At 38.3% G+C, this 16,051-nt stretch overlaps 1 protein-coding gene across 3 annotated transcripts in view; it reads left to right on the top strand.

Moving 5' to 3' along the window:
• Window positions 1-1,876, top strand: part of LOC149246498 (protein HASTY 1-like) — a 306,617-nt gene extending 304,741 nt beyond the window's left edge. For 2 of the 3 annotated variants that reach the window (XM_089457947.1, XM_089457945.1), the window contains 5 exons: window positions 12-306; window positions 550-733; window positions 930-993; window positions 1,112-1,268; window positions 1,732-1,876. In XM_089457947.1, coding sequence (XP_089314073.1) covers window positions 12-306; window positions 550-733; window positions 930-940 — 490 coding nt within the window. In that variant the 3' untranslated portion in view covers window positions 941-993; window positions 1,112-1,268; window positions 1,732-1,876. The remainder of the gene's footprint in view (window positions 1-11; window positions 307-549; window positions 734-929; window positions 994-1,111; window positions 1,269-1,731) is intronic. The other variant, XM_089457946.1, reaches the window with a different exon arrangement.
• Window positions 1,877-16,051: the final 14,175 nt, after the last annotated feature.

Raw genomic sequence — 16,051 nt, 5'->3', positions numbered from 1 at the left:
TACCTGTGCAGATTCTTATTTAAACACAAAGAAACTGCTAGGGCTGCCCTCGAGATAAGTGTCAAAGCATTCACATGGCCTGATAGTGAAGCAGTTGCAAAAGTTGTTAGCTTCTGTGGATCTGTTGTCATATTTGCAGTTTCGACAAGCAATTTTGAACTCCAAAACTTTGTGGCAAAAAAATTATTTGAAGCAGTTATTCAAGGTTTAACTCTGGAGTCAAATGCAATGATCCATGCAGATCTTGTCAGCCTTTGTCGTGAGATTTTTGTTCACCTTTCCAACAGACATTCTGCTCCAAGAGAAGTAAGTTCAACATTGTCACTTATAGGTATATGTTCTGCTAGTTTACTAGTATGATTGTTTTTTAGAATTCATGTGAAACGTAGATGGCTGTTTTTGTCCTCTTAGATGTTCCTTTTTTTAGTTCGCAGTGGAGGGGTGGTGGGGATGGGGGTGGGCTGAGGTGGGGGTGTGGGGGGAATGAAAGAGAGCAGGTGAATGAATGATCACATTATAATCAACTGACTAGAGTTTCTGTATGGGCAGGTACTTCTATCACTGCCTTTTGTTACACAAGATTCCTTCAGTGCTTTTGAAACTGCTTTGTCCAAAACATCCAGTGCAAAAGAGCAAAAGCAACATATCAAGAGTTTTTTATTGGTAGGTGCAGGGAGCCAGTTGAAAGCACTAATGGCTCAGAAGACTACAAATGTTATAACAAATGTATTAAGTAAGTCTTTTTCTTTCAATAGTAATGCCACTTTTTCCTAAACTGTTATATGTTCACAATCAATGACTAGATACATGTGATATGCTTTTTTGTGTTTATTTTTCTGGTTATTGGATTTATGTTCCTAGTCACCACATATGATGCCTGTTTTTTATTTTTTACTTTTTATTTAACTAAATTGAAATAAATTCTCCAGAAAAAACTTGAATTTCATTGAATCAAAAGCAGTGGTGAATTTGGTCAGCATGTGGACTTTTTTTGTAAGTTTTAGAAATAAATGCTAAGATTTGTTTTTTCCTGATAATCTGGAAAATTATAAAAACAAAACAATGTGTGTATATATTCAGTCTTGACTAAACTTTCTGGGTTTGGAATCAGGTTAAACTCAAAAAGGTTGTGTTACCCACCAAAATGGGTAACCACATAGGATAGCCAGCGGCCCTACACAATTGTATATTGATGATGATATGCCAGTTCCTCCACCATTTGCACTAGTCATACACCTCTCATTATCTGGCATTTCTCTTGGATGAAGGTGGGTTATCACTCAGCATGTACTTTTATCATTTTGAAAGCACTAATGGCTCAGAAGACTACAAATGTTATAACAAATGTATTAAGTAAGTCATTTTCTTTCAATAGTAATGCCACTTTTTCCTAAACTGTTATATGTTCACAATCAATGACTAGATACATGTGATATGCTTTTTTATGTTTATTTTTCTGGTTATTGGATTTATGTTCCTAGTCACCACATATGATGCCTGTTTTTTATTTTTTACTTTTTATTTAACTAAATTGAAATAAATTCTCCAGAAAAAACTTGAATTTCATTGAATCAAAAGCAGTGGTGAATTTGGTCAGCATGTGGACTTTTTTTGTAAGTTTTAGAAATAAATGTTAAGATTTGTTTTTTCCTGATAATCTGGAAAATTATAAAAACAAAACAATGTGTGTATATATTCAGTCTTGACTAAACTTTCTGGATTTGGAATCAGGTTAAACTCAAAAAGGTTGTGTTACCCACCAAAATGGGTAACCACATAGGATAGCCAGCGGCCCTACACAATTGTATATTGATGATGATATTCCAGTTCCTCCACCATTTGCACTAGTCATACACCTCTCATTATCTGGCATTTCTCTTGGATGAAGGTGGGTTATCACTTAGCATGTACTTTTATCATTTTGCAATCAAGTACTTTTACTTTTAAGGGGTGATCTGGATGATTGACTGATCTTGCCTGTGAACTTATTCTCTCACCTTACAAAGTAAAAGTACTTTTACTTTTAAGGGGTGATCTGGATGATTGACTGATCTTGCCTGTGAACTTATTCCCTCATGTTACAAAGGGGAGGGGAGGTCAACCTTTAGCCCTAGTCCAATGGTACATCCCCTAAGGCCTTATGGTTATAGGGGTGGGGGCACTACTTGGAAGATGTGGATTGAAATAGTGTGTCCATTTTCTTTTTCCTTACTTAACATCTTCCATTTCACATTATTGTCCTTTGATACCATCTACATTCTTTGGGTTAACTGTCATTGGTTCATTGGGATTTGGCACTCTCTTATCCACACCCTTGAGTAGGGCCAGGAAACATTGCCCTAGAGGTTGATGCAACTAAAAGAATGAAAAAACCAAAGTTACCAGGATTCGGATATGGATACGGATACAGATACGGATCCGGATCCGGATCCACTAGTTTTTTGAAAATCTAAGATCCGGATACAGCAAGGATACATCACGTACGATATATATATATATATATATATATATATATATTTTAAAATTTTAAAAAACACCTTAGAGCTAAAAAATCAAATACTCCATGAAACCATCAAACACTTTTAGAACATTGAATGATAAATATGAAAATTGAAACATTGAAATGGTGCATCGTCCCTCATACAAAGTAACAAAAAGGATCATGATTCATAATATCATAAATGATAATAGTAAATACATTTACAGATCATCAAATGGATCTATATCTTCTACATATTGCAACTCTACATCATGAATAGATGATGGGGGTCCTGGAATGTAGGAAGTTGCATTAGTAGGCTAGACTGGTGGTGGAAAAATATCCTCAAGTAGGTTGAGGTGAGTCATGGCATTCAGTGTCAGGTTCAAGTCAGAGATCTCAGGCTCCACATCCCACATCCTGCTCGGACCTTTTTTATACTCTAGTTCAACATGTGATAGAAGACGGAGGTTGGAATGAACATAAACAAGATCCTCAGCCTTTGCCGCTTCCAACCTGTTCCGCTTCACTGAATGGATGAAGCCATATGTACTCCAATTCCTCTCAGCTGATGAGGAACTAGCAACCTGTGATAACAACCTGGTGGCTAGAGTAGAGAGATGAATGCTATCCCCACCATGGAAGCCCCACCAAGTAATAGGATCAAGATGCCCTCGATCATCCATAGCTACTAGATCTGAAAAGCTACCAGTAGACTGTACAAACCCTCCAAATTCTTGGTGGACTTCCATTGCAACTCCCATATCTCTATAAATTTTCTTCAAGGCTATCTTGTATCCTTGTACCACTTCAAAATCTTTGTTTGGTGTTGTTCTACCAGGTAAAGACAAAATTTTAGAATGATAGTATTTAGGGTGTAATGCATATGTGAGAAGGTGTAATGGTGTGGTCATTTTGTTCCGCCTTTCTGTAACTATTTCCTTCACTAAATAATAGAATGTTTCATAAGGGTCATTTTCACTTGCCTTGATAATTTCTCTTATCCTCTCCAACATACTGTCAATGTTTTCATAAAATTTGTCAATGTATCTATATCAAATGCCCTGATCAAGGTCAAGATTGGTTCAGTGAACCGTAGAAGATATTGAACCTTGTCTCACCATGCATCATCAAGAATGATGGACTTAATTTTTTGCCCTCTATCAGAAGTGGAAGTCCTCCATGATTCCCAAAGAGGGTCAATGACCATTGCTTGTAGTGCTTGTCTCACCTCCACAAGTCTCTTTATGACAAGAGTGTGGGAGGCAAAACGAGTTTCAACAACCTACAAGTTTCAAAAAGTTAAATCTCAAATAAGAAACCATATATAAATTTGTAATTAAAAATAAGAATTTCTAATACAAATAGTATTGATTAAAAAAAGTACCTTCAGTAGCTCCAACTTTTCCAAACCCCGATAAATGGCTTGGGACATTGAATGATTTGTTATGAACATTTGGATTTCTTTTGATGCTACATATATTTCATTAATCCATTCAATCTCACCAATCTTGGCAAGCATAAGGCTCAATGAATATACTGCACATGGAGTCCAAAAGATGTGATCATATCGACTCTCCACAATCAAACCTGCAGCTTTACAAACCTGTGCGTTGTCCGTAGTGACTTGGACAACATTATGTGGCCCCACACTTTCTATTGCCTCAATAAGAATTGTGGATATGAAAGATGCATCTTTCTCTATTCCACTGCAATCAACAACCTTCAAAAACATTGTCCCTTGGGGGCATACTGCGACAACATTAATTAATTGACGGTTTCTTTGGTCTCTCCATCCATTAAAAATGATGGCCACCCCTGTTTCTGCCCATGTATCCCAGATTGCCTGTAGCTATCTATCCACGGATTGTCTCTCTGATGCCAACAAAGTAGTGCGGACCTTTTCATATCCAGGGCTTTTGTACCCTTTTGGCGCTTCATTAACTGCCTTAATCATTTGTTGCCAATAAGGGGAATGCACCAAATTGAATGCTAGCCCATTTGCATAGATGCAACGAGCTACATGTTCATCAGCTATGTCTCTACCTTGATTATTGAAACACGCTTCAAGAGGGCCTAAAGTGGCCCTTTTATTAGATGTGGCAGCAGGCTTAGATGGCAATGGAGGCCTAGTTGTAGAGCTTTGCACAGGGTGTTTTCCCTTAGCAAGCTTCCTATCAGCAACTTCTTGCAAAGATGCATAGAATTTCATTTTTCCAGGACTCAAACCTTGGCCAGGTTTGCCATTTGCATTTTTTGGCCTGGTGCATACTTGCACCCCTGTGTTAGTTTGACCGGTGAGATGGGCCTTCACTCTAGTATATGAGCCATTTTTTATATCTTGGCATTCATTGCACTTCCACTTAAATGAACCACCTCCGGGATTTTTTCCAATAATCTCCACGTACTGCCATAGAGGAGATTTTGGGTCTGTTTTGATGATTTCCCCTTCACTATGCTCATGTTGTGAATCTTGTGATGGTTCCATTATGACTATTGGTTACTTGCAAGTTGCAACTGTATATAAAAGTCAAATTATAATATATTTTTTAAAATCAAATTATCAATAAACAATTAAAAATTAAATTGTGAATACATTGAAAAAAATTAATTTTAAATTTAAATAGCATTGCACCCTAAATAGTAAATACATTAAAATTAAATTTAAATACATTAAAATTTAAATATGCAAATATTAATATAAATTACTAAATATTGTAAATATAAAATATTATAAATTATAATGAATTAAATTTATATTTGACATTTGCAATTAAATTTATATTTGTACATAATATAGATTATATATTATATATATAATATAGATTATATATTATATATATAATATATATTATATATTATATATATAATATATATTATATATCACAACAAATGAATATTAAACATTGGTATAAAATATATATTTATTATTTTTTTTTTCTCAGTAAAAACTAATTCTATTAAGAGGAAGTATGGTACAATAAGAAGATACAGCCAAGAGAGGCAAGAACACAGGCTGCCGGAAAGGAAAGGCTATCCACCTCGGCCCCTGAAAAGGAAAAGAGAAGAGAGTTGTGCTGAGCAAGAAGAAACAAGAAGAACAGATGAGCCAGAGCAGAACAGAGGATTCTACCCAACATGAGTAGAATCAGTTATACGGCACTTTTTTCCTTTCTTTTTACCAACTTTGACCCAGTCAAGAGGACTTTGCTGAACCGGCATGATTTGCACACTGAGCTGAGCTGACGGGGAGGGCTCCTTGTCTGAATCCGAGGAGGAGGATTCATGATTCATTTTCTGTGAGGTTGGAGGGACTGACGAATCCTCAGGATCGGTCAAGGGCGGATCCTGTGCCTGCTTTGCTTCCATTCCTTCCTCACACTCTTCCTCTTCATCCGAGCTGAAATCAAAGTCATCCATGGGGGGAGGATCATGAGGCTTCCAGCTTTTGGATTTCTGCTTAGGATTGACTTTCTTCTTTTGGGCAGGCATCGTGGGACAAGAGCCCTTAAGGTGCCCTGTGTGATGGTAGTTACGGCAACGAAAGGCTGTGTTCTCATAGTCCAGGATCTGAGTCCAATGGAAGTCTCCGATTGTGAGATTGATCTAGTCAGGGAGACCTTTGCTCATGTCGATTTCTGCACAGATTCTGGCAAAGGTATATATTCCTTTTCCCCCTCTGGAGACGTCTGTGTCTAGAAGGTGGCCTAGGGAATTTCCTATCCCTTGGAATACTGCAAAATGCCATAGGTGCGCTGGAAGATTTGGAAGTCTGACCCAAATGGGTAGCTTGGTGATGACTACTGTAGAGGGATCGAAATTTGGGAACCAAGGGGTTAGGAATAAACCTGCTGAACCCCAGAACCATGGGCCTGTTGTTAAGGCTTTCTGGTAGTCCTCATCTAGAACAAACACTACAATGAAGAAGCCCTTTGAGCATAACAACACCTTGCAATTGTTGGTCCAGTTAGAGTGAATCCATTGGTAGAGGTCTGCTGTGCGTGGCCATAACCCATTGAACCTGCAAATAATGGCTTGTTCTGCAAACGTTTGGGTTTGCTCATCCAGCGAAGGATACATGATTTCAATGGAGGGGGTTTCCTCCAGTTTATCCACCAGAAAAGGCTTGGGAGCCTGAGCTGGTGGAACTGTTTTCTTAGGCATCTGAGCATGGACAGCATCTTTGTATGAAAACGTCTTAGCTGAGGATGACTGTCCAACAGCTCCCCCTCTCAAGCGAAGGGTAAGAGTAATGGATGCATTTCTCTTAATACTGTAAAAAGACAGGGGGAGAGGATCCTCAAGTTGTTTACCTTCATGGAGAAGTCGTTGAGCTGCAGAGGGTATCCCCAACTTGAGATCCAGAGCATGCTTGAGGTCCTGCACAAGATCCGACGAGCTTACCCAATGTAGCAGAGTTTTGCCGGAGATAAGCCTGATCTGGATCTGGAACTCGGCAGAAAGATCAGGGTTCTGCTTTCCCTTGCAGATCTCAGATGAGAGAAGGTTGGAGCTTTGAAGGGCCTTCTCCTCCTGAACTTGCCGCAGGGGAATGAGAGGAGAAGAGGAGAGGGTCCAAAGATTAATGAATCTGTCAATGCGTTCCGCCCAAGAGAGCTTCCGGGTGATCCGTCCAGGCAGATCCAGGAAGCTTACAAATTTTTGCAGATCTAGAACAGGGTAATGGCTATTCTGGGGGAACAGAGAGAGTGCTGATATGAATGGGCTTCCTTCTAGAGCGGAGTAAAATTCTTCCCGAGGGCCGCTGCCTGAGGATGGATAAGGGAGTACTCCGCGCGTTCTTCCTTAGCCGCTACACCTTCATTCTGATGGGGTCGGCTGGCGCAAGAAGCGGCTGCACAGGTCCAAGATCTGTCAGCTACAAGGCCGAGGGCTAAACAAATGAGGGGGGCTTTCAGAATATGAAGGAAAGGAAGCGTATCAGAGGTGGAGAAAACCAGAAATCTGTGGATGAAACACGCATCTCCGAAGGCAGGCGTATCAGAGGTGAAGTTAACCAGAAACCCATGAAAGAAACACTCATCCCCTGCGTTGACAGAGCCGTCCCGAGGCCAGACGGCGGCCGAAAGCGAGGAGGCGACGACATTGTTAGGGTTCATCTTCAGCTCTCGTATTCCGACAAAAAAAAACTCGATTCGTTTAGTCCAAATATATATTTATTATTATCCCCGGCATAAATTTAAATTAAATACAAAGTCTAATGAATATTAAAAATTTAAATACCTTGTGAAACCGCGACTGAAGACAACCCAAACCCGGCGACTGTGTGCTGATTGACTGCGACTGTGTCCGGGGGTGAACAGTGCTGCGTGCTGCTGAGGGTCACTGTGCTGCGTGCAGGGGGGCCAGCAGCGTGAACAGAAGTGTCGCGGTGCTGCGTGCAGAGGGGCCAGCAGCGTGACCAGAAGTGCTGCGTGCTGCGTGCAGGAGGGACCGGTGGTGAGCCCGGGACAAATAAAGGTGTGCTGGAGGGGCCGGCGGTGAGCCCAGAACAAATGAAAGTGTGCACTGTGCAGGAGGGGCCGACTTGCGAAGGCAGACAAAAGGGTGAATGCAGATAAAAGTGGAGCAGGGTATGACATAGACGGCGACCACATTATAATATACACGTTAAAATATAATATCTAAACCTAAACTGACAATCGAAACATAAAAAATATCTGCTTTTTGCTGACTTTTCGGCGACCATATCACCGTTTCCGGCAGCCACCAGCGGGATCCGTATCCTGCAAAAATTTGCCGTTTCCAAAACCGTATATTTATCAAATACGTATTTTCTCCGTATTTTTAGCGTATCGTATCCGGATCCGTTTCAGATCCATGGATCCAACAATATTCCTCTTGCCTCTGCCGGATCCGGTAACTTAGGAAAAAACATAAGATGGCCACAAGTAAAGAAAAAGAAAAGTTAAAATGCAAAAGATGGTCGAGACATAAGATAATGCATGGGAAAAAGCCTAGCATGAGCTGTAGCCTCTTCATTAGCCATCACTTGGTTCTTGAGCACTTGATGCTCCATTTCATCAAAAGGAACCTATTGACCACTAAAGTTGCACTTGAAATTTTTCGAGTTCTCCATGCCCAAGGATATGTCAAAGCATTCCTACACCTATAGAGTTCCAGATTTTATCAGGGCTTCTAAGACCCTTTCCTTCTCTCTTTCTTCATTTGGTCCTTAGATTTCGCAACGCTATAGATGTAATGAACAAAGTTCATATAGGAAGCGGAATACTCAAAATATTTGTTATATAAGAATGTCCATCATGGGGACAAATAATATATTATATAGGAATATTTGAATAAAAGTGAGATATGAGATGATTACAATGAGGGTTAGGGCCTGCTTATATACCCTAGGAAGGTTACCTTTTCACGTACAATCATGTCTTTAGAGACATGCCTCTTCCTTATTAACTACTAGTTAACTAATCATTATTTATGTTTATTATTGTTTTCATTTTTATTGCTTTTATATAAATTATATCTATACCATTGCCTTCCTCTTCAAAAAGCTTTATCCTCAAAGCTTACTAATGAAAGAGCTTTATCACTTTCCCTGTTTCGAGTGTCTTCTTGTCTCAAAACTATCATCTTCATGGATACAAGATGATATGATCCTTTGAGCGATAAGTAAAATTGTCAAATTGAGAAGGGATTTGACCATCCTAGATCAATCTTTTGTGGAATCTTGTAGTGTTGGAAACTTGTGATGAATTGTTATCATCGGATTGAATTGTGAAAACTTCGAAGTTCTTTGGAACATAAGTTTGTTGTTTATGTTTTGAGTGATATAGATTCGTAGATTGATTGAGGTGTCTGCTCTTGTGATTCAAATGTAGATAAGGAGTTCTTTGGTTTATCTTTCCCTTATCATGTGTGTGGCAAGATTCTAATTTACTTCAAGTTCTGATGTCATCGAGGTGGTTACAAAATCTTCACCTGGAATTTTCATTGTGATTATGAGATTGTCTTTTGAATTAATCACATCATTATGTTATGGTCGATGTTTCAAACCATCTAATGTGTTTCATCCTCGGGGCAAAGGTGAAAAAATCAATCTATCCAGAAGTTTAAATGGTAAAGATGCATTAGGTTCCAAAGTTAGCTATTGGGAATTAGCTGTTAGGAGTTAGCTGCTAGGAATTAGTTGTTGAATTAATTGATTAATTAATCAGTTATTATTTTTATTTTTTTGTATTAAATTGAATTAAATTAAATTAATATATAATTATAGAATAAGAAATATATATATGGATATTAATAATTAGGATTAAGTTTAATATTATTTAACTATTAGTTTTTTAAAAATACGTTTAATATTTTTAAACAATTAGTTATAAATGTTTTTATATTAAAATATCAGTGAATATTTTAATAGGAAAGTCAAAGAAATAATAATTATAAATAAATAAATAAAATAATAATAGTAATAACAAAAATTCAATTAAAAAAATTAATAAAATAAAATCAATAAGATAGGGTGGGAATCCAGCTCCTACTGAGTTTCTAGCCATTGCTCTGTTTAGATTAATAGCATGCTTCTCAATCTGAACGACTTCTCTTAGTTTCCTATGATGGAATTGATCAACCCTTGCGATGACCTGAGAATCCTCAATACAAACATGGTGTTTGGATTTATTCACATGTTCAGCTAAAGCTGACGAACGAGAACAATTGTGCTTGATGTCTGTATTATGCTCTTGAATTCTTTGGTTAATGGTGCGACTAGTTTCCCCAATGTTGGAAATCCCACAGGAACAAGGGATCAAGTAGACCCCTTTCATGTCTTTAGGGTTTACAGGGTCCTTAACAGATCTTAAGGGAATTCCTAAAGGTATTAAGGGGTTTGAAGGTAGCATAAAATCTATTCTTTTTAAGAATATGAGCAATCTTGTCAGTTGTCCCCTGAATGTAAGGAAGCTGCACATTGGATAATTGGCAATTATGAGCAAGTTTAATCTTTGATACTTTACTGGCTCTTTGAAAAGCTCTGAGACCTTGATGCCTGCTAGAGCCATTATTTTCAAAGACATTTAGGAGATGATATTTTTCATCTTCTAAGTGAATTGTCATTGTCTCAACATCCGAGTGTGTGTTTTCTTTAACGGACTTGTCTTCTTGAGTTGTGATATTCACTAGATCGATATTCATTCCATTTTCTTCGACTTGAATTTCTTACTATGCTTCCTTCTTAATAAGCTATTGTACCTTATTTTCCAACGACTTTTTGTCCTTCTTAAGCTTCTTTTTGTGTTAGTAATTTTTCACTGTGGTCCTTAAGTCGAGAAACTTCTTTATTTTTGTCAGTGGTGATTTTGTCAATTTCCCTTTGCATATTTTGTATTGCCTTTTTTACTTTCTTGAAAAATTAGTTTTGAGATATCTTGTGTGTCTTCTGATGTTACTGAATTTGTCAAATTTATCATTGAGCTTGTTCGTGGTCTTGAAGTAAGATGTAGATGCCATGGGGACTTGTCCAATAGATCTCTCTTAGTGATTGCTTTTCTCTCTCTTGCTTGGGCTTTGTTTTCACCTCGGCTCTGATACCGTGTTAATATTAGTTAACAATGGTATTTTCTATGCTTTGCACAATTACTTCAATGTTCTTTTAGTAGCCCAATGACAATTTCCAATTTAATTTTCCAATAGCAATCACATTAACCATAAATCCCATTGACAATAACTATAGAAAGAACATGAATAACAAAATGCAGAAGACAAGCCAAGACAAGAGAACATTAGATTTGACGGATGTTAGGGAAAAACCCCAAGATGGGGAAAACGCTTTGATCAATTCTTCTTATTACTATTTCAAATGTTCAACAGAGAGATAGAGTACAAAAGTCAAAATTGACTTACCCGATCAAAGTCAAAACAACCTTGTCAAATCTAAAATTCTCTCCTATTGTCTACAACCCTAACCAAAAAGTCAACGATGGTCAATGCGACAGCAAACAATACTCTTTGGAGCTCGGTAAAAGGAAGTCAAACTCAGCTTTCTAAAGTGGTCAAATTCAGCCTAAAATAGTTACTTAATCAATGGTCAAACTTGGTTATATTTTGCACTTGTAGTTTGCGGTCAACTCTTCGGTCAGTGTTGGTCAGTGCGCCCAGAATACCTCGGTTCCTGTGCCAATCAATGTGGCTTTCCAAAAACAAAATTCCGACCCAAAAATCACAGTCAAACTATTGGTCAAAGTGCTTGGTCAATGTTGGTCAAACTGGCAACAGAGTTCTAAAATTTCGACCCTGCAATCTTGTCCTTAAATTTGTCCTTCTTGCCACACATGTGAGAGAGATGTCCATTGGGCTTCATGAGTCTACATGATGATGAGGCCAACCTTGACAATTTGCTGATGTGTGGGCTTGACCTCAAAAACATATTTTCCCTTGTCCAAATTTGATGATCTTTAGGTCGATTTTAGTCCTCTTGAAAAGAAGAATTCAATGCAATCATCATCTCCATCAAATGAGCTGTCCAAAGTGGAATTTATCCCTAGTTGCCAATTTTAACACTACCTCTCTACTAGGGAGAATTCCACCTATCAATCCATCCATCATCATGCCATCCTCTCTTCATCTTGTCTCTACTTTGCTGAACACTGATATAGATAATGGAGAAGAATTGATCGAGAGTGATTCACAATGTTGAAAAGTGTAACTAGGTTCGGTCTTCATAATGACATGTAATTGTGATTTTTATGTAAAAGATGTAAAGAAGAAAAATAAAATTATTGTAATGCTTGCATCATGGGTTTCATGAGCAAGATATTTTATTTTATTTAAGGCTCCCATTGAGAGCCCTTAGGCATATTGCCATCTAGTCATAAAATTCTAAATAGTCATTGTCATGTAATGAAGGCTTGTTACACATTGTAAAGAGTCAAAATTGTTTTGTAAGTTACCCTCAAAGACCTTGTCACTAGCCCTCACTCAAGTTTGCCTACAATGAAGGGATAGACGAACGACTACATATACCAGTGCTCGGCATCATTTGGAGGCAATCAATTTAGTGAAGCAAGTCTCCAACATCAAGTGTGCAAATCATCTAAGAAAAAGCCTTAAAGCTAGTGAAGAAGGAAGGAAGAATAACGAAGGAGAGGGTCATCATTGGAGGACTGTTTTGGGCTATGTTTACGCTCTCACGTGCGAAGGTAGCAAATGCGAAGTTGTCAAGAGGAGGCCGAAAGATTGTAGTCACATAAAAGGTGATCTTGTTTGAGTAAAATATTCGCTAAAGGAAGCCGAGTTAGAAAGAGAAGAGTCCCTCTCAAGGAGAAGGCTATTTGAGAAGCCAAATCAAATCTAGGGTTTCTAAAGGGCCGCAAACCTACAAGAAGGAAGCCGAGAAGAGCGAGAAGAAGGGCAACGTTGATCCAAGGGTGAAGAGGAAGCTAGCGACTTGGACTTGGGAGGGCTCTAGTGTCAAGGGTCTTTGTCATGGTCTTGGTATTCATCAATTGAAGGTTCTATAAGAAGAATTTGTTTGGGTTTTTCTCTCAAAGAGTGAGAGGTTTTGGCCCTGGATGACAACCTATAAATTGTGTCTCTTGTCTCATTATTGTTCATGAATTCGTAATTGTCTTGATGAAAAGAACACAATAATAACTCAAGAAGAGAAGATCATAATCAAGAAGTAAAAAGACTCACAAGAAATTATCATAAGTAGAGAAATCACCTATCTATTGATGCCCTAGATTTCTCAACATGGTATCAGAGCTAAGGTGCTAAAGTCAAGGAGGGTCATCTAATCAAGGAGACACACAAGGATTGAGTTTCAAGAAAGGGATCAAAGCGAGATAAAGAATACTAAAGCGAAATTTCAAGATAAACATCCTACCGAAACCCTAGATCAAAGAAATCTACTTCCGTAAGACTCTTGGAATCATCATCAAGGAAGAAGCAGAAAAACCCTAGAAGCATTTGCGAGATCATCTCTCATCCATCATCCAAGGAGTGGAAGCTTTTTCAAAGACCAAGGAAGGCCAGATCGAAGAACATTGTGATCGTCTTCAAAAGGGTTTGTGAAGTAAACTCTCTATCAATAAAACAAAGGTTTACCCTTTGAAGAACTCCATCAAAGTAATCTCTCTCAAAGAGATCAAGGATTACTCTTGTAGAAAAGAATCTACCAAGAAGTAGTCTTCTACTATCTATATCACTATCAAGATTAAGGAGGAAGCAAGTGGAGAGAGCAACATCTACTCAAGTAAGTATATGACTTCATATGAATCTATCAAAATGTCTTTTTGCAAGGAGAGCAACAAATTAGTTGGGGCTTCAATTTTTCTTGCATGGAGGAAAAGAACAGACCTAAATCTTATTGAGAATGAAGTCATGGATCACATCAAGGGGTCAATAACCCGACCTCCCAAAGAAGATACTCAAGCACTTGCTAAATACATGGAAGGGAAGTGAGGGCCCAAAAGAGATTGTCCTAAACTTAAAAGGGACAATAACAAGAGAAATAAGGAAGAAGCCCATATTACCGAAGAAGTGGAAGAACCTGAGATGACCTAAGGAGTAAGTGAGAGATCTCTACTATGACTGAGATAATCTCTTTCACTAAAAGGTACTCTTATGTTGTGTAAATTATAGGTAAGAAGCATTGTAAATAAGATAATATGCATCATACTAGAATATTGACATCAGATAGAAGAGCTCGTGACATAGGCAACATGAAGGATGTCTGAAACAAAATCTATGGCAGTCTACTACGTAGGATATAGCTCTTGGAAACCCTCATTGAAAGCTCAGGTGATACTTATGGGAAAAGGAAGAAGTCATCTAGGACAAGGCTCATCATACATCAGTCAAAAGGTAACATTTGCAGGAAGGGCAAGATCCTCAAGATTATCTGATGGAATATTCAGTGGAAGGTTCACCAATCATGAGGGGAAGAAAACGTTTCATCAAGAATTCATGGGATGATGGTATGATGACATAACAATGAAGCAGATCAAGGGAATGAAGCTCCTTCATTCAAAGGAAGCTATTGATAGTCTGGATGACCCAAAGGAAAGATAAGGTATGTATGCTTACATGTGATATTATGGAAGTCATGTCATATGGTTGCAAGCAACATGGATCACTGCTCTATCCTGAGAGGCATGATCAAAGAAAGGATCTCCTCCCTCAAAGGGATGCAAGAATGCATGGGTCACATATTTACTAGATGAAATCAACATAATATGTCCTCATATGGAGTATGAGGTGGTTGACTACAATTGAGGAACTCTGATTGAAAGCTCCTGGGAACGAAATGTGTGACAAAAGGAAGGATGAGATCGTGGAATATGCAACAATAGTAAAGGCAGTCAACATCCTAAAGTCCAAGAAGATTTGACTATGATATCTACCAGAAAGGTATGAAGACTCTGATGGAAGTTTGGAAAATATGGAGACCCTTGACAATACATGTCTTTAGGAGATGTGTCCACATGTATGCAGGATGCTGATGCCTACAGGAAGATGTCATCATGAAAGACCATTGTAGGGGTAATTATGACCTAAGTGTTCATTTCTTATTTTTGAACAAGTATTTGGATGGGTTTATGCAGGACTGCCAAAGGAAGAACTATGGATGTCTTCCTAGAGGACCATGTAAGATCCTTCCAAAGAAGGCAGCATGGCATGAAGCAAGGCCAAATGTCGACTGATGGATCACTTTCTGATGAAAGGAGTGGTGACATGACTTACTTATGGGAGTTCTTCAAGTAGCTGGTTGTCCCATCATCTCCACCTGGGGACTTGCTGTAGGTCCCTAATTAAGAGGAAGCCTAGAAACAAGTTTCTTACTTGGAAGAAACTTGGAAATTCCTAAGCCAAGAGCGAGCTTAGGTACATTCCTTTTGTAGGAATTAGCACATTCCTTTATTGGAATTGATATGTCCTCCCTAATTGAGAGGGATAGACACATCATTCTGGTCTTCACTTGGTAAGACAAAATGGAGGATTGGGTAATCATTTAGCATCCGATGCTCTTTGAGGATGATATATGGCATCCCAGATAAGAGTAGTCATAGAGGACCAATATTCTTTGAGGACTACGAATCCAAGATAAGAATAGCCATGATAACACACCCTGAGAACTCGGGCGGGGTATGTTCCGGGAGGGACAATGATGAGAGTGTCTATAAATCATTGGTCTCACCAACATTGTGCTTAGAACTTGTGGAGAGATAGAGTTGTTAGTCAAGGCCTTGCTATGTGACAATGTTGGTTGATATGATGCTGAACAAATGGGTTACCAATTCGGTTCTTCTTACGAGAAATTCTCCAGATTGAGAATGACCAAGTACCCTTATCAATACCTCCCTAGTTAAGAGGGAGTGTTGAAAAGTGTAACTAGGTTTGGTCTTCATAATGACATGTAATTGTGATTTTTATGTGAAAGATGTAAAGAAGAAAAATAAGATTATTGTAATGCATGCATCATGGTTTCTTGACCAAGAGATTTTATTTTAGTTAAGGCTCCCATTGAGAGCCCTTAGGGATATTGTCATCTAGTCATAAAATTCTAAATAGTCATTGTCATGTAATGAAGGCATG

The sequence above is a fragment of the Pinus tabuliformis genome, chromosome 7 (assembly GCF_031772625.1).
Source record: "Pinus tabuliformis cultivar Carrire ecotype Pingquan chromosome 7, CPIR1, whole genome shotgun sequence".
Lineage (NCBI taxonomy): Eukaryota > Viridiplantae > Streptophyta > Pinopsida > Pinales > Pinaceae > Pinus > Pinus tabuliformis.
Note: the sequence above shows the minus strand (reverse complement) of the source record. Positions and strands in the feature narration are given on the sequence as shown.